General features: G+C 43.1%; 1 protein-coding gene and 1 non-coding gene across 3 annotated transcripts in view; both read right to left on the bottom strand.

Annotated features, from left to right (window-relative positions):
- The window catches only part of cdhr2 (cadherin related family member 2), a 39,136-nt gene extending 17,761 nt beyond the window's left edge, over window positions 1–21,375 (bottom strand). The window contains exons 1-17 of one of the 2 annotated variants that reach the window (XM_052517986.1): window positions 21,219–21,375; window positions 14,090–14,152; window positions 13,656–13,724; window positions 12,498–12,649; window positions 11,653–11,703; window positions 11,098–11,187; window positions 9,992–10,081; window positions 9,139–9,261; window positions 8,776–8,925; window positions 7,622–7,697; window positions 7,312–7,424; window positions 6,994–7,212; window positions 6,571–6,726; window positions 5,262–5,426; window positions 4,773–4,834; window positions 4,195–4,438; window positions 3,239–3,472 (exon numbers count right to left, since the gene is read on the bottom strand). In XM_052517986.1, coding sequence (XP_052373946.1) covers window positions 3,239–3,472; window positions 4,195–4,438; window positions 4,773–4,834; window positions 5,262–5,426; window positions 6,571–6,726; window positions 6,994–7,212; window positions 7,312–7,424; window positions 7,622–7,697; window positions 8,776–8,925; window positions 9,139–9,261; window positions 9,992–10,081; window positions 11,098–11,187; window positions 11,653–11,703; window positions 12,498–12,649; window positions 13,656–13,724; window positions 14,090–14,138 — 2,043 coding nt within the window. In that variant the 5' untranslated portion in view covers window positions 14,139–14,152; window positions 21,219–21,375. The remainder of the gene's footprint in view (window positions 1–3,238; window positions 3,473–4,194; window positions 4,439–4,772; window positions 4,835–5,261; window positions 5,427–6,570; window positions 6,727–6,993; window positions 7,213–7,311; window positions 7,425–7,621; window positions 7,698–8,775; window positions 8,926–9,138; window positions 9,262–9,991; window positions 10,082–11,097; window positions 11,188–11,652; window positions 11,704–12,497; window positions 12,650–13,655; window positions 13,725–14,089; window positions 14,153–21,218) is intronic. The other variant, XM_052517987.1, reaches the window with a different exon arrangement.
- trnat-ugu (transfer RNA threonine (anticodon UGU)) lies at window positions 14,985–15,060 on the bottom strand. Its single transcript has one exon. It is a non-coding gene; the product is annotated as a tRNA-Thr (tRNA).
- Window positions 21,376–24,656: the final 3,281 nt, after the last annotated feature.

Below are 24,656 nucleotides of genomic sequence, written 5' to 3' on the forward strand. Positions count from 1 at the left end.
GTGTGTCATGGGTTTTTGTATGTGGTGTGTTGGTATTGGGATTGTAGCTTAGTGGGGTGTTCTAGTTAAGTCTCTGATTGGGAACCATATTTAGGCAGCCATATTCTTTGAGTTTGTCGTGGGTGATTGTCCTTAGTGTCTTTGTTCCTGTCGCTGTGTTAGTTGACACAAGTTATAGGCTGTTTCGGTTTTCGTTACATTTATTATTTTGTAGTGTTTGTATTGATTCGTGTTTACGTTGTTCATTAAACATGGATCGCAATCTACACGCTGCATTTTGGTCCGACTCTCCTTCACACCAAGAGAACCGTTACACACACATATATTTAGCAGATGTTATTGGGGTTGTAGAGAAATGCTTGTGTTCCTAGCTCCAACAGTGCAGTAGTATCTAACTAAATGCTTGTGTTCCTAGCTCCAACAGTGCAGTAGTATCTAACAAGTCAAAACAATACACACAAATCTAAAAGTACACGAGTGGAATTAAGACATTTATAATATTAGGTCCTGAGGATAAATACAGTATATATATGTACCAGTCAAAAGCATGGACACACATACTCATTCAAGGTTTATTTTTTATTTTTTACTATTTTCTACAATGTAGAATAATAGTGAAGACATCAAAACTATGAAATAACACATATGGAATCAAGTTGTATAATTTAAAAAATATATAAAACTAAATATATTTTTAAATTCTCCCAAGTAGCCACCCTTTGCCTTGATGACAGCTTTGCACACTCTTGGCATTATCTCAACCAGCTTCATGAGGTAGTCACCTGGAATGCATTTCAATTAACAGGTGTGCCTTGTTAAAAGTCAATTTGTGGAATTTATTTCCTTCTTAATGGATTTGAGCCAATCAGTTGTGTTGAGACAAGGTAGGGTTGGTATACAGAAGATGGCCCTATTTGGTTAAAGTCCAAGTCCATATTATGGCAAGAACAGCTCAAATAAGCAAAGAGAAATGACAGTCCATCATTGCTTTAAGACATGAAGGTCAGTCAATCAGGAAAATGTCAAGAACTTTTAAAATTTCTTCAAGTGGGGTCGCAAAAACCATCAAGCACTATTATGAAACTGGCTCATGAGGACCGCCACAGGAAAGGGAGACCCAGAGTTACCTCTGCTGCAGAGGATATGTTCATTAGAGTTACCAGCCTCAGAAACTGCAACCCAAATAAATGCTTCACAGATTTCAAATAACATACACATCTCAACATCAACTGTTCAGAGACTGAGTGAATCAGGCCTTCATGGTCAAATTACTGTAAAGAAACCACTACTGAAGGACACCAACAAGAAGAAGAGACTTCCTTGGACAAAGAAACACGAGCAATGGGCATTAGACATGTGGAAATCTGTCCCTTGGTCTGATGAGTCCAAATTTTGGAACCACCAAGACTCTTCCTAAAGCTGGCCACCTGGCAAAACTGAGCAATCGGACGAGAAGGGCCTTGGTCAGAAGCAAGAACCTATTGGTCACTCTGAAAGAGTTCCAGAGTTCCTCTGTGGAGATGGAAGAACCTTCCACAAGGGCAACCATCTCTGCAGCACTCCACCAATATGTTTTTTATGGTAGAGTGGCCAGATGGAAACCACTCCTCAGTAAAAGGCAAATGACAGCCCGCTTGGAGTTTGCCAAAGGCACCTAAAGGCTCTCAGACCATGAGAAACCAGATTCTCTGGTTTGATGAAACTAAGACTGAACTCTTTGGCTTGAATGCCAAGCATCATGCCTGGAGGAAACCTGGCACTATCCCTACGGTGAAGCATGGTGGTGGTAGCATCATGCTGTGGGGATGTTTTTCAGTTTCAGGGACTGGGAGACTAGTCAGGATAGAGGGAAAGATAAATGTAGCAAAGTAGAGAGATCCTTGATTGAAAACCTGCTCCAGAGCGCTCAGGACCTCAGACTGGGGGCGAAGGTTCACCTTCCAACAGGACAACGACACTAAGCACACAGCCAAGAGAACGCAGGATTGGCTTCGGGACAAATATCTGAATGTCCATGAGTGGCCCAGCCAGAGCCCGGACTTGAACCCGATCGAACTGTAGAGACCTGGAGAGACTCTGGAGAGATCTGAAAATAGCTGTGCAGCAATGCTCCCCATCCAATCTGACAGAGCTTGAGCGGATCTGCAGAGCACAATGGGAGAAACTCCCCAAATACAGGTGTGCCAAACTTGTATCATCATACCCAAGAAGACTCAAGGCTGTAATCACTGCCAAATGTGTTTCAACAAAGTTCTGAGTAAAAGTGTCTGAATACTTATGCAAATGTAATATATATATATATATATATATTTTTTTTTTTATCAATTAGCAAAATAATCTCAACCTATTTTTTGTCATTATGATGAGGGGAATTGTTTTTGAGAATATATTTGAGAATGTGGCTGTAACACAACGTGGAAAAAGTCCAGTGTAGTTTTTTGAGGGCCGTTGTGGTATCAGCTTGAGGGGGAATATACACGTCTCTCTTGGTAGGTAATGCGGTCGGCATTTGATTGTGAGTTATTCTAGGTTGGGTGACCAAAAGGACTTGAGTTCCTGTACATTACCACAATCACACAATGAGTAGTTAATCATGGAATATACACCTATGCTTTTCTTCTTCCCGGAGAGTTCTTTATACCTATTTGCACAATGAACTGAGAACCCAGCTGGCTGTATGGACGGGGACAGTATATCCAGAGAGAGACATAATTTTGCGAAACAGAGTCCCTTATGTCTCTCTGGAAGGAGATCCTCGCCCTGAACCTGTCTACTTTATTGTCCAGAGACTGAACATTAGCGAGTAATATATTCGGGAAGCGGTGGATGTGTGACTACAAGTCCACTCCGAACACCTCTTCTCCATTGGCGGCGTCTTGAAACAGCCTCAGGGATAAGTTAAATTGCATTGGTTGAGAACGAACAAAGGATCCAGGAAAGTCGTATTCCTGGTCGTAACGCTGGTGAGTTACCGCCGCTCTGATATACAGAAGTTATTTCTGGCTGTATGTAATAACGCAAAACATTTTCTGGGATAAGGGATTTAAAAAAATATATATATAAATAAATAAAACATAAATGCAAAGTTGTTTAGGACCTAGTAACAGAGGTGCCAAGGGGGACATGATTCTAGATCAACAGTCCTACTCTGAGACGCTTTGTGAATATGGGCCCAGGTACCAATACACCCTGTCTGTGCACTTGTTAAAGGTTTGTGAGGGATGGACAGTGATCTTACCTCCACATTGATGATGACTGGCACCCAGGTGGCCAGTGGTGGACTGCCTTTGTCAGTAGCTGTCACATTTAACTTAACCTGCCCGTTATCCTTGGTCTGCATGGCCTCTCTGTCTAGCGGGCCATTGTTCTCCAACCAGCCTGTGGTGGGGTCAATGGTGAATTTGCCACTGTAGATACTGTTAACTATTCCATACACAATCTCGCTGTTGGGCGGCTCATCTCTGTCAGTAGCCTGCAAACGAGGAGAGGGAAAACAATTCACCAACAGCCTAGAAGCACCACAGAGCAAAATTATGATGACTTTCTCCCAAATTCCTGGAAGGTTCCTGTAATTCAGTACAGAATAAGCAGGAAATCTGGAATCCTCTGCCCTGGATTCTTCAAAAAAAACCTGGGACTTTTTGGAAAGTTACTAGAATTATCCCGGGTCTACTACGGGTCTCTGCCATAGACTAGCATGAGGCTCAGCTGTAGACCGTTTTAACCCTTTGGTTACTGTGTGTAGAGCAGGGGTCTCAAACTCATTCCATGGAGGGGGGCTGCTTGTTGTTATTTCCTTTCAATCTTTGTCAAATGAAGTCTTAAGACAACCAGGTGGGGGGAGTTCCTAACTTGATCAGTGACCTTCAATTGATCCAAAAAGCACAAGGAAGGAGTGATAACCTGGAAACTCTCCATGGAATGAGTTTACACCCGTGTAGTAGAGTAGGGGGTTTTCAAATCTATTCTTGGGTTCCTCAAGCGTTCTATGTTTTAAAAAAAAAAATTATACAGGGGTCAATTAAGAACAATTTCTTATTTACAATGCTTATTCCACACCTTATTAATCTAATAATAAAGTCCTTGATTAGATGAATCAGCTGAGCTAGTTCAGGGCTACAGCAAAATCATAAAACGTCTAGGGGGTCCCTGAGGAGAGGTTTGAAATACACTTGTATAGAGACAGATATTGACCTGTACTTGAATTCTTAGGTTTGAGCCCTCTTTCACATAGTCGATGTAGGATTCTCTGTTGAACTGTGGTGTCTGGTCATTGATGTCTGTCAGTGTGATTTCTAACACAGCGTTCCCTGTGTTGTTGGCCTGGTCTCTTGCTTGCAGAGTTGGAGAATACAGGGAGGTGACCTCTCGGTCGATCAGTTTGCTGTTTGTCACATAGATCCTCCCTGTCATTGCATCCACATTGAAGTACTTTAGTCTGAAAACCAGAAATCTCGTTTAGTAATTAGTTCTGAAAACCAGAAATCTCGTTTAGTAATTAGTTCTGAAAACCAGAAATCTCGTTTAGTAATTAGTTCTCATGTATTGGGTCTCGTCTCACAAACTTTGGCACCTCATGTCAGACAACATCAAAGTTGATACACTGTATATTGTTTAGGTTTTATGAAAGCCTCTTATATAAAGCAAACTAAATGAATGAAGTATCATATAGACATAAGAAAACCCTGGAATGGATCACATTACAACATACAGTACAATACTGGAAACCCTGGAATGGATCACAGAGTGATAATGGAATGTAGTGTACGCACATGCTGTCGGGAAGAAGTCTGTATCTGATGTTATCAACATCCATAGTGTCAGGATCGGTTGCCTGGAGAGAAGTAGAGTTTTTTGTGATTGTTCTTCCAATACATTTAGCAGCAACAAATCCAAAAAAACACTGAGACAAGAACCCAAGTCAAAGGACTTTTGATTCACATTTTATTACGAGTGTGTTGGTAACAATAACATAGACCTACTGTTAGAATGGTAACAATAACATAGACCTACTGTTAGAATGGTAACAATAACATAGACCTGCTGTTAGAATGGTAACAATAACATAGACCTGCTGTTAGAATGGTAACAATAACATAGACCTGCTGTTAGAATGGTAACAATAACATAGACCTGCTGTTAGAATGGTAACAATAACATAGACCTGCTGTTAGAATGGTAACAATAACATAGACCTGCTGTTAGAATGGTAACAATAACATAGACCTACTGTTAGAATGGTAACAATAACATCGACCTACTGTTAGCGTGTCCACAGTGGTTCCATTAGGACTGTGCTCATCAACCTTGAGGACGTAGACTTCTTTGGGGAACGTGGGGCTGTTGTCATTAATGTCTTTGATCTGAATGGTGACTGTAGCTGTGGAACAGCAGTCTGCTGTATTGGAGTGATCCTTGGCGATAATCTGTACAGAAAAACAACCACGATTTAACCTCAAGTTTTAATCACAGACTTTCGGACGGAGTAAGAATGTTGTACTCTGTGGTGAACATCAGGACGTAAACCTCAGGTTATTAACAGCTGTGCACTGCTTGATGAAGAGAGTGCCATTTGAGAAAACAACAAAAAAAGCCTTGGTTTTGAAAATGGTGATATGATCCGTCAAAATCATACATTTGGCATACAATGTGTTGTTGATCGTGCGATGTCATTATTCGCGTTCTGCAGCTTGACCACCGTACCTGGTAGAGACCGTTAGGTGTCTCTTGCGTGTCCGCATTTCACCTGGCTACAGACGTGTGAAGGGTGCAATGTCATCTCCTTTAGCGTAAGTAATAAACCTGTTTGTAATGGATGCTAAGTGTGCTCCAGTTTCAACCAGGACTACCTGACATGATGACTCCTTGCTGTCCCCAGTCCACCTGACTGTGCTGCTGCTCCAGTTTCAACTGTTCTGCCTTATTATTATTCGACCATGCTGGTCATTTATGAACATTTGAACATCTTGGCCATGTTCTGTTATAATCTCCACCCGGCACAGCCAGAAGAGGACTGGCCACCCCACATAGCCTGGTTCCACTCTAGGTTTCTTCCTAGGTTTTGGCCTTTCTAGGGAGTTTTTCCTAGCCACCGTGCTTCTACACCTGCATTGCTTGCTGTTTGGGGTTTTTAGGCTGGGTTTCTGTACAGCACTTTGAGATATCAGCTGATGTACGAAGGGCTATATAAATAAATTTGATTTGATTTGTTTGCTTGGCGTCTTTAAAAAACGACTCAAAAAACCTGTTTCAGCCTAAGCTAAGGATAATTCTGACATTGGACACTGGTTGAAATGGTTGAAATCTGGTTGAAATCTTCAATCGACTTGTCACACATCTTCTTTGAAAATATTGTCAAATGTATTTGAATGATTATGATAACAAGGTGGTTCTTGATGATTTTTTGACAAAATAGTGTTTTTTTCTTTGGTTTCAGTCAGTCAAATTATAGTGAAGACATTTCCCACATTTACGTGGACAAAGTACCTTACTTTTGACCTTGATCCTTATTGGGCCCTGGTGAAAAGTAGTGCACTAAATAGGGAATAGGTTGCCATTTGAGACTCATACCTGGATAATCATTGATGTTTTGGTCTCGTAGTCCACAGCCTGGGAGTTCTTGACCGTGATCTGAACCGCGCTTTCTGAGTAGGCAATCTGTGGCGACACACTGAATGCATCCTTGTCTGGTCCAGCAAGACTTAATTCGAATTTTCCATGATCTCCCTACGTCAGAATACAGATGTTGATCACTTTTCTGGCCCGAGTAAACTCAGGTCCCACATGACTTTTTAAATGTTTTAATTAAAAAATATATATTTTGTGATTAGTGTTGCAAAATTCCAGTAAATGTTCAAGTAATCCTGGTTGGAGGATTTTAGATTTAGTTTTTCATTATTCCTCCCCCCTCATAACTCTGGGAATCTTCCAACCAAGAGTTACAGAAAAATATCAACAATTTTTTTCCAACCCTATTTCTCAGAAAGGACTGACCTGATCCAAATCTTTGGCTCTGATGTTGAGGTCGTCGACTGGAACACCCATTGAGGAGTGTTCAAAGATGTTGGCCGTGAAGCTACTGGCCTCCGCGCAGGGCTCCACGCCACAGTCGTAAAATGTAGGCTTGTTGTCGTTGATGTCACCGATGGTAATCCGCACCTCGGTGGAGGTGTGTGCTTGGGTCCCCAGAATGTTTGGCTGAACCTCCGTTGCCTGGAATTTGAGTTTTTATTAACAACGGGTCAGCCTGAAATTAAAATATTGTCTTTTGGATAAATTACGTAAAGGATTTATTAAGCAATACGAGTATACCGTCACTTTAAGGGCCACAACATAATTGATGTCCAACAAAGCCTCTCTGTCAATATCACTTTTGACAGATATGATTCCATCGTTGGCCGTGATGTCAAACAGGTCATCGGTACCTGCAAAAATAACAAAAAATACATGACAGTCCAATCTTCACCATTATTCCAACCATTTTTTGAATGAAACTAAAAACAACAACAACTAAAATGTTTATTTTTTTCAAGAGTTGTCAATGGCAACGGACAGCGTTTACACTGATGTTCCCGCCAACAACCTGTAATGGGCAGACGTTCAGAGAAGTAGCTATACTCACCTTCAATGCTGTAGGTGATGTCATCGTTGATCCCAGAGTCCTGATCGATTGCAGTCACTTTAAACACAAACTGGCCCTGAAATGAAAGGGAGACTGTAGAGTTCAGTTAAAGGCTGACGTCAAACAAATGGCCCTGATCAAAGGTAGTAAATGGCCCTGATCAAATGTAGTAAATGGCCCTGATCAAATGTAGTAAATGGCCCTGATCAAAAGTAGTAAATGGTCCTGATCAAAAGTAGTAAATGGCCCTGATCAAAAGTAGTAAATGGTCCTGATCAAAAGTAGTAAATGGCCCTGATCAAAAGTAGTAAATGGCCCTGATCAAATGTAGTAAATGGCCCTGATCAAACGTAGTAAATGGCCCTGATCAAAGGTAGTAAATGGCCCTGATCAAAAGTAGTAAATGGCCCTGATCAAAAGTAGTAAATGGCCCTGATCAAAAGTAGTAAATGGCCCTGATCAAAAGTAGTTAAATGGTCCTGATCAAAAGTAGTAAATGGCCCTGATCAAAAGTAGTAAATGGCCCTGATCAAAAGTAGTAAATGGCCCTGATCAAATGTAGTAAATGGCCCTGATCCAAAATAGTAAATGGCCCTGATCAAAAGTAGTAAATGGTCCTGATCAAAGGTAGTAAATGGCCCTGATCAAAAGTAGTAAATGGTCCTGATCAAATGTAGTAAATGGCCCTGATCAAAAGTAGTAAATGGTCCTGATCAAAAGTAGTAAATGGCCCTGATCAAAAGTAGTAAATGGTCCTGATCAAAAGTAGTAAATGGCCCTGATCAAAAGTAGTAAATGGCCCTGATCAAAAGTAGTAAATGGCCCTGATCAAATGTAGTAAATGGCCCTGATCAAACGTAGTAAATGGCCCTGATCAAAGGTAGTAAATGGTCCTGATCCAAAGTCTAACACCAAGTAGGGGAAATGGTACCATTTGGAACTTTATTGGTCCATACCTTTGCTTCAACAATTGTTTTTCTATTTAGGAAGATGTATGTGTACGACAATACAGCAACTAGCAACAACGATAAACAAATTGTAAAAGGACTTCGCAGTTGGTAGAAAACACGATGTGAACGTTGTTTGCTATTCTGAGGTCGGTCGAACTACGAACTAAAAATAAAGCGCCCCGTTTTGGGCAACACCTGACTCACCACGGGAGAATGCTCAGTGACAGTAGTCGCGTAAGGAGTACTTAGAAACCGTGGATCCATGTCTGGGACGTCCACCACGGTGATGAAAGCAAAAGCAATGTTGGACTGATGAACAGGGTTAGGTTCATTATACACAGGGCCTCCACCATCCTGTGAAGCACAATCAGAAACACACAACAAACAACAACAACAACAACAACAACACATTTAATAAGACAGTTTCTCAGATTAAGTCCACAACTGGATCGGAAAAACATGATCAATTCCAGAAAGAACATGCTTGTTAGTCAGGAACAGAGAGAAGAAAAAAACCTTTCCAATAAGTGAAGAACAGTGAATAGAGTGTCGACATGGGCTACTTACAGTGGCGTTGATCTTGAGCCTGTAGAAAGTGCTCAAACTTGTGAAATTCAGTTGTTTAACCAGTTTGACTTCGCCATTATTCTCATTGATAGTAAAATGATTTAGTCCATCACTCGGACTAGCCTAGAATCCAGGAGAGAGTTGGGTTTAAATACATGGAGTTGATATAACGAGGCACATAGCCCGTTCTAATTTTGGTTCTAATGGGGGTGTAATTTGGTTCTAATGGGGGTGTAACTTGGTTCTAATGGGGGTGTAATTTGGTTCTAATGGGGGTGTAACTTGGTTCTAATGGGGGTGTAACTTGGTTCTAATGGGGGTGTAACTTGGTTCTAATGGGGGTGTAAATTGGTTCTAATGGGGGTGTAACTTGGTTCTAATGGGGGTGTAACTTGGTTCTAATGGGGGTGTAACTTGGTTCTAATGGGGGTGTAACTTGGTTCTAATGGGGGTGTAATTTGGTTCTAATGGGGGTGTAACTTGGTTCTAATGGGGGTGTAATTTGGTTCTAATGGGGGTGTAACTTGGTTCTAATGGGGGTGTAACTTGGTTCTAATGGGGGTGTAATTTGGTTCTAATGGGGTGTAACTTGGTTCTAATGGGGGTGTAACTTGGTTCTAATGGGGTGTAACTTGGTTCTAATGGGGTGTAATTTGGTTCTAATGGGGGTGTAACTTGGTTCTAATGGGGGTGTAACTTGGTTCTAATGGGGGTGTAACTTGGTTCTAATGGGGGTGTAACTTGGTTCTAATGGGGGTGTAACTTGGTTCTAAGTTCACTGTTGATGTTTTGCATCAGGTTCACTTATGAATCAATACAGAAAATCAGCTTTCTGTCCTAAAGCAATACTTACCTCATCAATGTGGTACTTTACAACAGCAGCAAGTCCAGCGTCTACATCTTTGGCATATACTTGAAACAGAACAGAGTCCAAGGCAGTATTCTAATGACAATAAAAAGACAGAGGGGGACGAGGAAGTTGGAGGCACAATAGTACTTTAGAAAAGTCCGTTTCAAATGTATAGCACAAAAAATGAATCCCTGACTATACGCTACTAGCAAGGGACCCGGTTAGATGTCGATTCTCCATACTAAGTCTTATAGGATGATGTGAGAATTAAATCACTGAGGATTACCAGCAAACTGCATACAGAATGTGTATTGTGTGAATTGTTTTATGTATTCTATTTTAGAATAAGGCTGTAACATAACGAAATGTGAGAAAAGTCAAGAAAATAAAAGTCAAGGGGGTCTGAATACTTTCCAAAGGCACAGTATATATATATATATATATATATTATATCTACATTGTACAATAATAGTGAAGACATCAAAACTATGAAATTATACATATTGAGTTACGTAGTAATCAAAAAAGTGTTAAACAAATCCAAATATATTTTATATTTGAGAGTCTTCAAATTGCCACCCTTTGCCTTGATGACAGCTTTGAACACTCTTATCCAGAAACACTCACAGCTGTAATCACTGACAAAGGTGATTCTAACATGTATTGACTCAGTGGTGTTTATACTTATATAAATTAAATATTTCTGTATTTCATTTTCAATAAATTAGCAAAAAAAAATTCTAAAAAACTTTTTTCACTTTATTTCACTTTTATTGTGGGTGAATGTTTTTTATTGAATCCATTTTCTATTTAGGCTGGAACAACAAAATACGTTCTAAGTCTAAGAATAGTCTAAAAATACTTTCTGTAAAAATTATGAAAACAATACAAATACTTTTCTAAAACGTCATTATAAATTACTAAAGTTTCTATAGATTTCACAAATTACCAGATTTTCGGAAAAGTTTTGAAACCATTGTCTGTTTAGATGATTTCACAGGCTCATTAAAGTTTCCCACAATTTCTTAATTATGGCTGGAAAATTAATTGAACGTACCATATAAATGAAATTCTTATGAAAGGAATGTAAAATTAGTCATTTTACTTACTTCTTCGACATTTACGTTGTAAGGTGTATTTTCAAATATGGGTTGGTTATCGTTCGCATCTATTATGATTATCTGAATGTCTTTGTTAACCTAAAAAAAAAGATGACATGATATATTGTGCATGTTATAAAATATACATTTGTTAAAAACAATAAAATACATTTAAAAAATATAGTTAAAAAATGTTTTATGTTCTGTATTTCATTAGGATCCCCATTAGCTGTTGCAAAAGCAGCAGCTACTCTTCCTGGGGTCCAACACAAAACATGACATAATACAGAACATTAATAGACAAGACAAAACTACATAGATTTATTTTTTATTTTTTTTAAAAGGCCAATACAGACACACAAACTATCTGGGTCCAATAGGGGAGAGGCGTTGTGCCGTGAGGTGTTGCTTTAACTGTTTTGTTAAACTAAGTTTGCCGTTCCTTTGAGCAACATGAGATGGAACAGAGTTCCATGCAACAATATATAATACCGTACGTGTTCTTGCATTTGTTCTGGATTTGGGGACTGTGAAAAGAGTTAAGAGGCTTTATTGTGAACTTACTGTGTAATCTGCGTCAGTAACCACAATGCCGATAGAGAATACACCCTTGTCCTAAACAAATACAAGCCAATCAATTAGAGATTCAGGTCAGGAAAAATAAAGGATAAAATACTGAAATACCGAAATGGCTGAAACAATACTGAAATACTAAAATGGCTGAAACAATACTGAAATACTGAAATGGCTGAAACAATACTGAAATACTAAAATGGCTGAAACAATACTGAAATACTAAAATGGCTGAAACAATACTGAAATACTGAAATGGCTGAAACAATACTGAAATACTAAAATGGCTGAAACAATACTGAAATACTAAAATGGCTGAAACAATACTGAAATACTGAAATGGCTGAAACAATACTGAAATACTGAAATGGCTGAAACAATACTGAAATACTGAAATGGCTGAAACAATACTGAAATACTGAAATGGCTGAAACAATACTGAAATACTAAAATGGCTGAAACAATACTGAAATACTAAAATGGCTGAAACAATACTGAAATACTAAAATGGCTGAAACAATACTGAAATACTGAAATGGCTGAAACAATACTGAAATACTGAAATGGCTGAAACAATACTGAAATACTGAAATGGCTGAAACAATACTGAAATACTGAAATGGCTGAAACAATACTGAAATACTAAAATGGCTGAAACAATACTGAAATACTGAAATGGCTGAAACAATACTGAAAATACTAAAATGGCTGAAACAATACTGAAAATACTAAAATGGCTGAAACAATACTGAAATACTAAAATGGCTGAAACAATACTGAAATACCGAAATGGCTGAAACAATACTGAAATACTAAAACGGGAGACGAGGACTTACATCATCATCTCTCTCCAAGGGGGTCCGGATGGTTACTGTCCCTGTGTTTGCGTCGCAATTAAAGTAGCTTGCTTTTGGCCCAGTAATCATGTATGTCAGTGGGTCAGGAACAGGATCGGGATCGTATGTTTCTATTTGAAAGGCAAATACATCTGAAGAGAGAGAGAGAGAGAGAGAGAGAGAGAGAGAGAGAGACAGAGAGAGAGAGAGAGAGAGAGAGAGAGAGAGAGAGAGAGAGAGAGAGAGAGAGAGAGAGAGAGAGAGAGAGAGAGAGAGAGAGAGAGAGGGAGAGAGAGAGAGAGAGAGAGAGAGAGAGAGAGAGAGGAGAGAGAGAGAGAGAGAGAGACAGAGAGAGAGATAGAGGGAGAGAGACAGAGAGAGAGACAGAGAGAGAGATAGAGGAGAGAGGAGAGAGAGAGAGAGAGAGAGAGAGAGAGAGAGAGAGAGAGAGAGAGGAGAGAGAGAGAGAGAGGAGAGAGAGAGAGACAGAGAGAGAGAGAGAGAGAGAGAGAGAGAGAGAGAGAGAGACAGAGAGAGAGATAGAGGGAGAGAGAGAGAGAGAGAGAGAGAGAGAGAGAGAGAGAGAGAGAGAGAGAGAGAGAGAGAGAGAGAGAGACAGAGAGAGAGAGAGAGAGAGAGAGAGAGAGAGAGAGAGAGAGAGAGAGAGAGAGAGAGAGAGAGAGAGAGAGAGAGAGAGAGAAAGAGAGAGAGAGAGAGAGAGAGAGAGAGAGAGAGAGAGAGAGAGAGAGAGAGAGAGAGAGAGAGAGAGAGAGAGAGAGAGAGAGAGAGAGAGAGACAGAGAGAGAGACAGAGAGAGAGAGAGAGAGAGAGAGAGAGAGAGAGAGAGAGAGAGAGAGAGCGAGAGAGAGACAGAGAGAGAGAGAGAGAGAGAGCGAGAGAGAGAGAGAGAGAGAGAGAGAGAGAGAGAGAGACAGAGAGAGAGACAGAGAGAGAGACAGAGAGAGACAGAGAGAGAGAGAGAGAGAGAGACAGAGAGAGAGACAGAGAGAGAGAGAGAGAGAGAGAGAGAGAGAGAGAGAGAGCGTTGGGTTGACAAAAGGTGAGTCAAAAATCAATATAATACAAAGAGCATGCAGTGACATACTATTTTGTGTTTTAAAAAAAACTTCCATATTACCGAGTACAATAAATACATACTTATTGGAGTGTCTTCCTTTATTTGAGCATAACTTGTTGTAATGCTCGGGATTTGGTTTTGGCTTTGAGCTGTAGAGAAATAAAAAGCAGTCATAGTTTTAATCATATAATCTGTAAATCCAAAATGAGTCCCACTTTTACATTAATATTGATAATATTTGACATTGAGTTTAAACATCCTCCACTTTATCTGTGAAACGGCCATTAAACAACCAGTATCACTGTATGAATAGACAGGACATTATTAGAAGTAGAAAATGAATGCGGTTAAATAGCCAGTGCAACATGAGCCTTGGAATGCATCCTAAACGACACCCTATCCCCCTGTAGGGTGTACTACTTTAGACCAGTGCTCGTATTTCCTGTGGGCTCTACTTAGGGAACAAGGTGCCATTGGGGACAGAGAGAGGTTAGAGACCCAGGTAGGTACTCACCTCCAGTGAAGAGGCTCACAAGACACAGCAGCAGCACACTGCCCTCCATCCTTCACAGGCCTGCTAACTCAGACAACACACAAAACACCATAGAATGACTTATTAGAACACAAAACACCATAGAATGACTTATTAGAACACAAAACACCATAGAATGACTAATTAGAACACAAAACACCATAGAATGACTTATTAGAACACAAAACACCATAGAATGACTTATTAGAACACAAAACACCATAGAATGACTTATTAGAACACAAAACACCATAGAATGACTTATTAGAACACAAAACACCATAGAAGTACATTTTACGACTCAAAACACCGTAGAATGACTTATTAGAACACAAAACACCATAGAATGACTTATTAGAACACAAAACACCATAGAATGACTTATTAGAACACAAAACACCATAGAATGACTTATTAGAACGTAAAATACCATAGAAGTACATTTAACAACTCAAAACAACTTCTCAGCCAATCAGATAGGTAATCAATCGGTGGCTGTTTACACAGCGACACTAACGTTTGACATTTTAGTCATTTAGCAGACATACGGGAGAAATTAGCGTTAAGTGCTTTGCTCAAGGGTACATCAACAGACTTTTCACCTCGTCATCTCGGGGGTTCGAACCCAACATGGGGTTACTGTGGCCCAACTGCTAAGCGACCTGCCGCCTCTAAGAACTGAAATCTGATTTCTATATCCAGTGTTTTCTTTTCTGACTGTCCTCAGTCAGTTTTACATATATGTGACCGATGTGTGCATTCACACTGATGTAGACTCTGAAGTAATATAATAATAATAATAATAATAATATATGCCATTTAGCAGACGCTTTTATCCAAAGCGACTTACAGTCATGTGTGCATACATTCTACGTATGGGTGGTCCTGGGGATCGAACCCACTACCCTGGCGTTACAAGCGCCATGCTCTACCAACTGAGCTACAGGACCACCCAAGTAGCACACAGATGCATCGCTCATCACTGTTACCTTATATTTTTTTGGGGGGGGGTGGTTGTCATGGTCACAGCAGGTATTGTATCCCCCCCCCACACACACACACACACATCAGAGCAAAAACATCTGATCTCTATAATCCAGAGAGAGGTCACATATGGAGGAGGGGGTTTGTGTCAGGATTCAGATCTACATATGAGGTGGTATAATATGACATATATATATATATATATATATATAATATATATATATATAACATATGAGGTGGTATAAATCGGAAGTAAAAAGCTCAGATTCCATGTGTGATTTTGCTGTTTACACATTAGGTAAAATATCAGATAGGTATCAGACATGCCAAAAACAATCTGAATTGGGAAGCCTGTGCAGCCTCCAGCAATATAACTATTTACAATATAGTTAGATACAGAACCTTTTTTATTTTATTTTTAATTTTACCTTTATTTAACCAGGCAAGTCAGTTAAGAACATATTCTTATTTTCAATGACGGCCTAGGAACAGTGGGTTAACTGCCTGTTCAGGGGCAGAACGACAGATTTGTACCTTGTCAGCTCGGGGGTTTGAACTCGCAACCTTCCGGTTACTAGTCCAACTCTCTAACCACTAGGCTACGCTGCCGCCCCAGCGTATATAGTTGGTTTTAATGCAGAGCGTTCGATTTGCCTGCTGGGGGGGGCAGAGAGACCAGAACTACACATTTCCCATTATTCTACATTTAGCTCTATAGTCAGAGTTATACAGCAAGTAGGCCTCGCTGAATGCTTTTCGTGATCAGTGAACATCAATTGATCACGTGTTTTTTCAGATGTGTGCCAGTAGCCTATCCATGTGGCACGTAGCTAGCTAGCTAGGCAAACATCACGCGTCATTTAGCTTCGTCAGAGATGAAGGTTTTATGGCAAGAGCTCGACATGTCCGTCGGGACTACTGTCATCACCACTATAGATGACAAGCAAATCAAACAATATTTGGACTAAAAAACACCATTCTCAAAAGTCCCCGCAAATGCAATTACGCATGTAATGCTTTTATTATGAAGGCGCATTTTTATGGTGAAAAGGATGTTCCCCAAACTGGAAACTCACATGCTGTTTATGTATAACAGTTAGGCTCTGCACCCCCAGTTAGGCTCTGCACCCCCAGTTAGGCTCTGCACCCCCAGTTAGGCTCTGCACCCCCAGTTAGGCTCTGCACCCCCAGTTAGGCTCTGCACCCCCAGTTAGGCTCTGCACCCCAGTTAGGCTCTGCACCCCCAGTTAGGCTCTGCACCCCCAGTTAGGCTCTGCACCCCAGTTAGGCTCTGCACCCCCAGTTAGGCTCTACACCCCCAGTTAGGCTCTGCACCCCCAGTTAGGCTCTGCACCCCCAGTTAGGCTCTGCACCCCCAGTTAGGCTCTGGACCCCCAGTTAGGCTCTGCACCCCCAGTTAGGCTCTACACCCCCAGTTAGGCTCTGCACCCCCAGTTAGGCTCTGCACCCCCAGTTAGGCTCTGCACCCCCAGTTAGGCTCTGCACCCCCAGTTAGGCTCTACACCCCCAGTTAGACTCTGCACCCCCAGTTAGGCTCTGCACCCCAGTTAGGCTCTACACCCCCAGTTAGGCTCTGCACCCCCAGTTAGGCTCTGCACCCCCAGTTAGGCTCTGCACCCCCAGTTAGGCTCTGCACCCCCATTTAGGCTCTGCACCCCTTGTAAAGTGGATTCATGTATACCAGTTAGGCTCTACACCCCCAGTTAGGCTCTGCACCCCCAGTTAGGCTCTGCACCCCCAGTTAGGCTCTGCACCCCCATTTAGGCTCTGCACCCCTTGTAAAGTGGATTCATGTATACCAGTTAGGCTCTACACCCCCAGTTAGGCTCTGCACCCCCAGTTAGGCTCTGCACCCCCATTTAGGCTCTGCACCCCCAGTTAGGCTCTACACCCCCAGTTAGGCTCTGCACCCCCAGTTAGGCTCTGCACCCCCAGTTAGGCTCTGCACCCCCAGTTAGGCTCTACACCCCTTGTAAAGTGGATTCATGTATACCAGTTAGGCTCTACACCCCCAGTTAGACTCTGCACCCCCAGTTAGGCTCTGCACCCCAGTTAGGCTCTACACCCTTGTAAAGCGGATTCATGTATACCAGTTAGGCTCTGCACCCCCAGTTAGGCTCTGCACCCCCATTTAGGCTCTGCACCCTTGTAAAGTGGATTCATGTATACCAGTTAGGCTCTACACCCCCAGTTAGACTCTGCACCCCCAGTTAGGCTCTACACCCCTTGTAAAGTGGATTCATGTATACCAGTTAGGCTCTGCACCCCCAGTTAGGCTCTGCACCCCCAGTTAGGCTCTGCACCCCCAGTTAGGCTCTGCACCCCCAGTTAGGCTCTACACCCCTTGTAAAGTGGATTCATGTATCCCAGTTAGGCTCTACACCCCCAGTTAGACTCTGCACCCCCAGTTAGGCTCTGCACCCCCAGTTAGGCTCTGCACCCCCAGTTAGGCTCTGCACCCCTTGTAAAGCGGATTCATGTGCCTCATTTTACCAAGTTATTTGGCTACTTTAGTTGTGATACAAACCTTATCAAAAACATATAGGCCTATGGGCTAGGCTACATGAGGTGTGATACTAACCTTATCGAAAACATATAGGCCTATGGAATAGTCTACATGAGGTGTGATACTAACCTTATCGAAAACATATAGGCCTATGGAATAGTCTACATGAGGTGTGATACTAACCTTATCGAAAACATATAGGCCTATGGACTAGACTACATGAGGTGTGATACTAACCTTATTAAAACATATAGGCCTATGGGCTAGTCTACATGAGGTGTGATACTAACCTTATTAAAACATATAGGCCTATGGACTAGACTACATGAGGTGTGATACTAACCTTATTAAAACATATAGGCCTATGGGCTAGTCTACATGAGGTGTGATACTAACCTTATAGGACTATGGACTAGTCTACATGAGGTGTGATACTAACCTTATTAAAACATACAGGCCTATGGGCTAGGCTACATGAGGTGTGATACTAACCTTATAGGACTATGGACTAGTCTACATGAGGTGTGATACTAACCTTATCGAAAACATATAGGCCTATGGACTAGTCTACATGAGGTGTGATACTAACCTTAAAAAAGTTGTATTGATAACGACCTATACTCAATATTATACTAAAAGTTGTATTGATAACGACCTATACTCAATATTATACTAAAAGTTGTATTGATAACGACCTATACTCAATATTAAACTAAAAGTTGTATTGATAACGACCTATACTCAATATTATACTAAAAGTTGTATTGATAATGACCTATACTCAATATTATACTAAAAGTTGTATTGATAACGACCTATACTCAATATTAAACTAAAAGTTGTATTGATAACGACCTATACTCAATATTATACTAAAAGTTGTATTGATAATGACCTATACTCAATATTATACTACAGGTTGTATTGATAACGACCTATACTCAATATTATACTACAGGTTGTATTGATAACGACCTATACTCAATATTAAACTAAAGTTGTATTGATAACGACCTATACTCAATATTAAACTAAAAGTTGTATTGATAACGACCTATACTCAATATTATACTAAAAGTTGTATTGATAATGACCTATACTCAATATTATACTAAAAGTTGTATTGATAACGACCTATACTCAATATTATACTAAAGGTTGTATTGATAACGACCTATACTCAATATTAAACTACAAGTTATTTTAAAGTTACATTCTATTAATGAAATAGTATTGAATTATTTTTGGAGGAAACAAGATTAATAATGTAAAAAAAAGAGAAATACGGGTCTCACTCCAATTTGTTTGTCTTATTTACTGTAAGGAAGTAGTCCGATATGACCGCTATTCCCTCCAACACATATACAACCGAGAGAAAACAGATAAGACTGGAAATAGATCATATCTGAGACTCTGAATTGCCAGGCATTAAAATAAGGCTGTCATTACAGGAACAAACGGGAGTCAATGTTTAACCAGAGAGATGTGTAATACCCATGTTCTGTATCCTGTCATAAATTCAGATGTGAAAACAACGCTTTGCGTACATGCGCCATTGCTCGTTCTAAATTAATAACGTACAGTATAAATACAACATGTGTAATTTACATGTTAAAAACTGTCCAAATTGTTTGTCTATTTGTATACAGTATTTCTGTATATGCCTGTGTGTTAAACATATCAGCTGATGGGGCGGCAGGTAGCCTAGTGGTTAGAGTGGAGGGGCGGCAGGTAGCCTAGTGGTTAGAGTGGAGGGGCGGCAGGTAGCCTACTGGTTAGAGCGTTGGGTCAGTAACCAGCAGGTAGCCTAGTGGTTAGAGTGGAGGGCGGCAGGTAGCCTAGTGGTTAGAGTGGAGGGCGGCAGGTAGCCTAGTGGTTAGAGTGGAGGGGCGGCAGGTAGCCTAGTGGTTAGAGCGGAGGGGCGGCAGGTAGCCTAGTGGTTAGAGTGGAGGGGTGGCAGGTAGCCTAGTGGTTAGAGTGGAGGGCGGCAGGTAGCCTAGTGGTTAGAGTGGAGGGGCGGCAGGTAGCCTAGTGGTTAGAGTGGAGGGGCGGCAGGTAGCCTAGTGGTTAGAGTGGAAGGGCGGCAGGTAGCCTACTGGTTAGAGCGTTGGGTCAGTAACCAGCAGGTAGCCTAGTGGTTAGAGTGGAAGGGCGGCAGGTAGCCTAGTGGTTAGAGTGGAGGGGCGGCAGGTAGCCTAGTGGTTAGAGTGTTGGGTCAGTAACCAGCAGGTAGCCTAGTGGTTAGAGCGTTGGGTCAGTAACCAGCAGGTAGCCTAGTGGTTAGAGCGTTGGGTCAGTAACCAGCAGGTAGCCTAGTGGTTAGAGCGTTGGGTCAGTAACCAGCAGGTAGCCTTGTGGTTAGAGTGTTGGGTCAGTAACCAGCAGGTAGCCTAGTGGTTAGAGCGTTGGGTCAGTAACCAGCAGGTAGCCTAGTGGTTAGAGCGTTGGGTCAGTAACCAGCAGGTAGCCTAGTGGTTAGAGTGTTGGGTCAGTAACCAGCAGGTAGCCTAGTGGTTAGAGTGTTGGATCGGTAACCAAAGGTTGCTAGAACAGATCCCTGAGCTGACAGGGTATAAATCTGTCATTCTGCCCCTGAACAAGGCTGTTAACCAACCCACTGTTCCACGGTAAGCCGCCATTGTAAAATAAGAATTTGTTCTGAACTGACTTGCCTGGTTAAATTGATTAATTTGTTATTCTACAAGAAGAGTGTATCAACGATGAGCTCAATTAGAACTACTATGTTTATCTACTGTATCACAGAACAATCCCACAATCCACCACATGACGATGGCCACTCTCCCACTTACTCTCCCACTAAAACTCTAATGACCCTATTCACATTACTCTGAATATTACTCTCACACATTACTCTGAATATTACTCTCCCACTAAAACTCTAATGACCCTATTCACATTACTCTGAATATTACTCCCACTAAAACCCCAATGACCTTATTCACATTACTCTGAATATTACTCTCACACATTACTCTGAATAGTACTCTCCCACTAAAACCCCAATGACCTTATTCATTACTGGAAATTTCACACATTACTCGGAATATTACTCTCCCACTAAAACCCCAATGACCTTATTCACATTACTCTGAATATTACTCTCCCACTAAAACCCCAATGACCTTATTCACATTACTCTGAATATTACTCTCCCACTAAAACCCCAATGACCTTATTCACATTACTCTGAATATTACTCTCACACATTACTCTGAATATTACTCTCCCACTAAAACCCCAATGACCTTATTCACATTACTCTGAATATTACTCTCCCACTAAAACCCCAATGACCTGAATATTTCACATTACTCTGAATATTACTCTCCCACTAAAACCCCAATGAATTCACATTACTCTCCCACTAAAACCCCAATGACCTTATTCACATTACTCTGAATATTACTCTCACACATTACTCTGAATATTACTCTCACACATTACTCTGAATATTACTCTGAACACATTACTCTGAACATTACTCTCATTACTCACAAATCACATCAACACATCCAAGTGTAGAAGAAAACAAATATTATTCTAATGAACACAAACAAAGTGTTCAAAGCTCAGACTTACCGGCCCACGTTCCTTAGTTGGGTAAAGACAGACGGAGAGAGAGAGAGCCAGGTAACAGGTGGTTGTTCTAGAGGGATGTGGAGAGAACTGAACTGGAGTCTAGGTGAGACTTTAGCCTGCTGCTGGGACTACTGCTCTCTCTCTCTCTCTCTTGTGATTATCTCCTCTCCTTTAGGCTGTAAATGTTAATGATTAGCACACATTGAGAAACACAGTGAACAACATGGCCTGGATGGACAAATGCAGCAGCCTCCTTACAGTGTGTGTGTGTGTGTGTGTGTGTGTGTGTGTGTGTGTGTGTGTGTGTGTGTGTGTATGTGTACACCCATGCTAAAGACAACTAGGTGTAGCCTATAGCATACGGAGAGCCAGGAGCATAGGTGAGGAGTCTCGTGCAATAAAGTAAAATGCTGATAACTACAGTAACCAGGCTACAGTAACCAGGCTACAGTAACCAGGCTACAGTAACCCGGCTACAGTAACCAGAAGACTATACTCTCAGCATCAGAGGAACTACAAACAAACCTTGTTTCTCTCAAAAAGAGTTTTGAAAATGTTAAATATTATCCTAGTGAAAAAACAACAACACAGACAAGTTCAGACACTACTGCAGGCTACTACTGCAGGCATAGAGAAGAATGGCAGTCTTTCTCCCCATCTCTCTTTCTAAACAGGGAAAGCTTCCATCCCTCTCCTCCCTGCCTTGATCTCTACATCCCTGCTACATGTACTAGACGATAGTGTGACATGTCGTGTCACGGGTCACTCACCCGTGTCCGAGCGATGATACATTGCATACCAGCGTAGCAGGACCTACTGAAACCCTCTGTTATCCAGCGAGGAGCCCCCTCTCCCTCCCAGGACCTATTGAAACCCTCTGTTGTCCAGCAGGAGCCCCCTCCCTCCCTCCGAGCAGAACCTATTGAAACCCTCTGTTGTCCAGCGAGGAGCATCCCCCCCCTCCCCCATCCCTTCCCTCCCTCCCTCCAAGCAGAACCTACTGAAACCCTCTGTTATCCAGCGAGGAGCCCCCTCCCTCCCTCCCTCCAATCAGAACCTACTGAAACCCTCTGTTATCCAGCGAGGAGCCCCCTCCCTCCCTCCAATCAGAACCTACTGAAACCCTCTGTTATCCAGCAAGGAGCATCCCCCCCCCTCCCTCCCTCCCTCCCTCCAAGCAGAACCTACTGAAACCCTCTGTTATCCAGCGAGGAGCCCCCTCCCTCCCTCCAATCAGAACCTACTGAAACCCTCTGTTGTCCAGCGAGGAGCATCCTCCCCCCTCCCCCACCCCTTCCCTCCCTCCCTCCAAGCAGAACCTACTGAAACCCTCTGTTGTCCAGTGAGGAGCCCCCTCCCTCCCTCCCTCCCTCCAATCAGAACCTACTGAAACCCTCTGTTATCCAGCGAGGAGCCCCCTCTCTCCCTCCAAGGAGAACCTACTGAAACCCTCTGTTGTCCAGCGAGGTGCATCCTCCCCCCTCCCCCTCCCTCCCTCCCTCCCTATTAATGAAACCTACTGAAACCCTCTGTTTTTGAGGAGCCCCCTCCCCCTCCCTCCGAGGAGAACCTACTGAAACCCTCTGTTGTCTAGTGAGGAGCCCCCTCCCTCCCTCCGAGGAGAACCTACTGAAACTCTCTGTTGTCCAGTGAGGAGCTCCCTCCCTCCCTCCGAGCAGAACCTACTGAAACCCTCTGTTGTCCAGTGAGGAGCCCCTCCCTCCCTCCGAGCAGAACCTACTGAAACCCTCTGTTGTCCAGTGAGGAGCCCCCTCCCTCCCTCCGAGCAGAACCTACTGAAACCCTCTGTTGTCCAGTGAGGAGCCCCCTCCCTCCGATCAGAACCTACTGAAACCCTCTGTTGTCCAGTGAGGAGCCCCCTCCCTCCGAGCAAAACCTACTGAAACCCTCTGTTGTCCAGTGAGGAGCCCCCTCCCTCCCTCCGAGTAGAACCTACTGAAACCCTCTGTTGTCCAGTGAGGAGCCCCCTCCCTCCCTCCGAGCAGAACCTACTGAAACCCTCTGTTGTCCAGTGAGGAGCCCCCTCCCTCCGAGCAGAACCTACTGAAACCCTCTGTTGTCCAGCGAGGAGCCCCCTCCCTCCCTCCCTCCCTCCCTCCGAGGAGAACATTTAACATTTAAGTCATTTAGCAGACGCTCTTATCCAGAGCGACTTACAAATTGGTGCATTCACCTTATGACATCGAGAACCTACTGAAACCCTCTGTTGTCCAGTGAGGAGCCCCCTCCCTCCGAGCAGAACCTACTGAAACCCTCTGTTGTCCAGTGAAAGCCCCTCCCCCTCCGAGCAGAACCTACTGAAACCCTCTGTTGTCCAGTGAGGATTTGAGGAGAGTATTTCTGTACTGATGCCTCTCTGTTGTCCAGTGAGGAGCTCCCTCCCTCCCTCCGAGCAGAACCTACTGGTTGTTGTCCAGTGAGGAGCCCCGAGCAGAACCTACTGAAACCCTCTGTTGTCCAGTGAGGGGAGCCCCTCCCTCCCCTCCGAGCAGGTAGCCTAGTGGTTGTCCAGTGAGGGGCCCCCTCCGAGCAGAACCTACTGAAACCCTCTGTTGTCCAGTGAGGAGCCCCCTCCCTCCCCTCCCTCTGAGCAGAACCTACTGAAACCCTCTGTTCCAGAGGAGCCCCCTCCCTCCCTCCCTCCGAGCAGAACCTACTGAAACTCTCTGTTGTCCAGTGAGGAGCCCCTCCCTCCCTCCCTCCGAGCAGAACCTACTGAAACTCTCTGTTGTCCAGCGAGGAGCCCCTCCCTCCCTCCCTCCCTCCGTAAGCAGAACCTACCTCTGTTGTCCAGTGAGGAGCCCCCCTCCCTCCCTCCCTCTGAGCAGAACCTACTGAAACCCTCTGTTGTCCAGAGGAGCCCCCTCCCTCCCTCCCTCCGAGCAGAACCTACTGAAACCCTCTGTTGTCCAGCGAGGAGCCCCTCCCTCCCTCCCTCCCTCCAGCAGAAGCCTACTGAAACCCTCTGTTGTCCAGTGAGGAGCCCCCCCCCTCCCTCCCTCTGAGCAGAACCTACTGAAACCCTCTGTTGTCCAGTGAGGAGCCCCCCTCCCTCCCTCTGAGCAGAACCTACTGAAACCCTCTGTTGTCCAGTGAGGAGCCCCCTCCCTCCCTCCCTCTGAGCAGAACCTACTGAAACCCTCTGTTGTCCAGTGAGGAGCCCCCCCTCCCCCCTCCCTCCCTCTGAGCAGAACCTACTGAAACCCTCTGTTGTCCAGTGAGGAGCCTCCCTCCGAGCAGAACCTACTGAAACCCTCTGTTGTCCAGTGAGGAGCCCCCTCCCTCCCTCTGAGCAGAACCTACTGAAACCCTCTGTTGTCCAGTGAGGAGCCCTCCCTCCCTCCCTCCCTCTGAGCAGAACCTACTGAAACCCTCTGTTGTCCAGTGAGGAGCCCTCCCTCCCTCCCTCTGAGCAGA

The sequence above is a fragment of the Oncorhynchus keta genome, chromosome 4, assembly GCF_023373465.1.
Source record: "Oncorhynchus keta strain PuntledgeMale-10-30-2019 chromosome 4, Oket_V2, whole genome shotgun sequence".
NCBI classification, from domain to species: domain Eukaryota; kingdom Metazoa; phylum Chordata; class Actinopteri; order Salmoniformes; family Salmonidae; genus Oncorhynchus; species Oncorhynchus keta.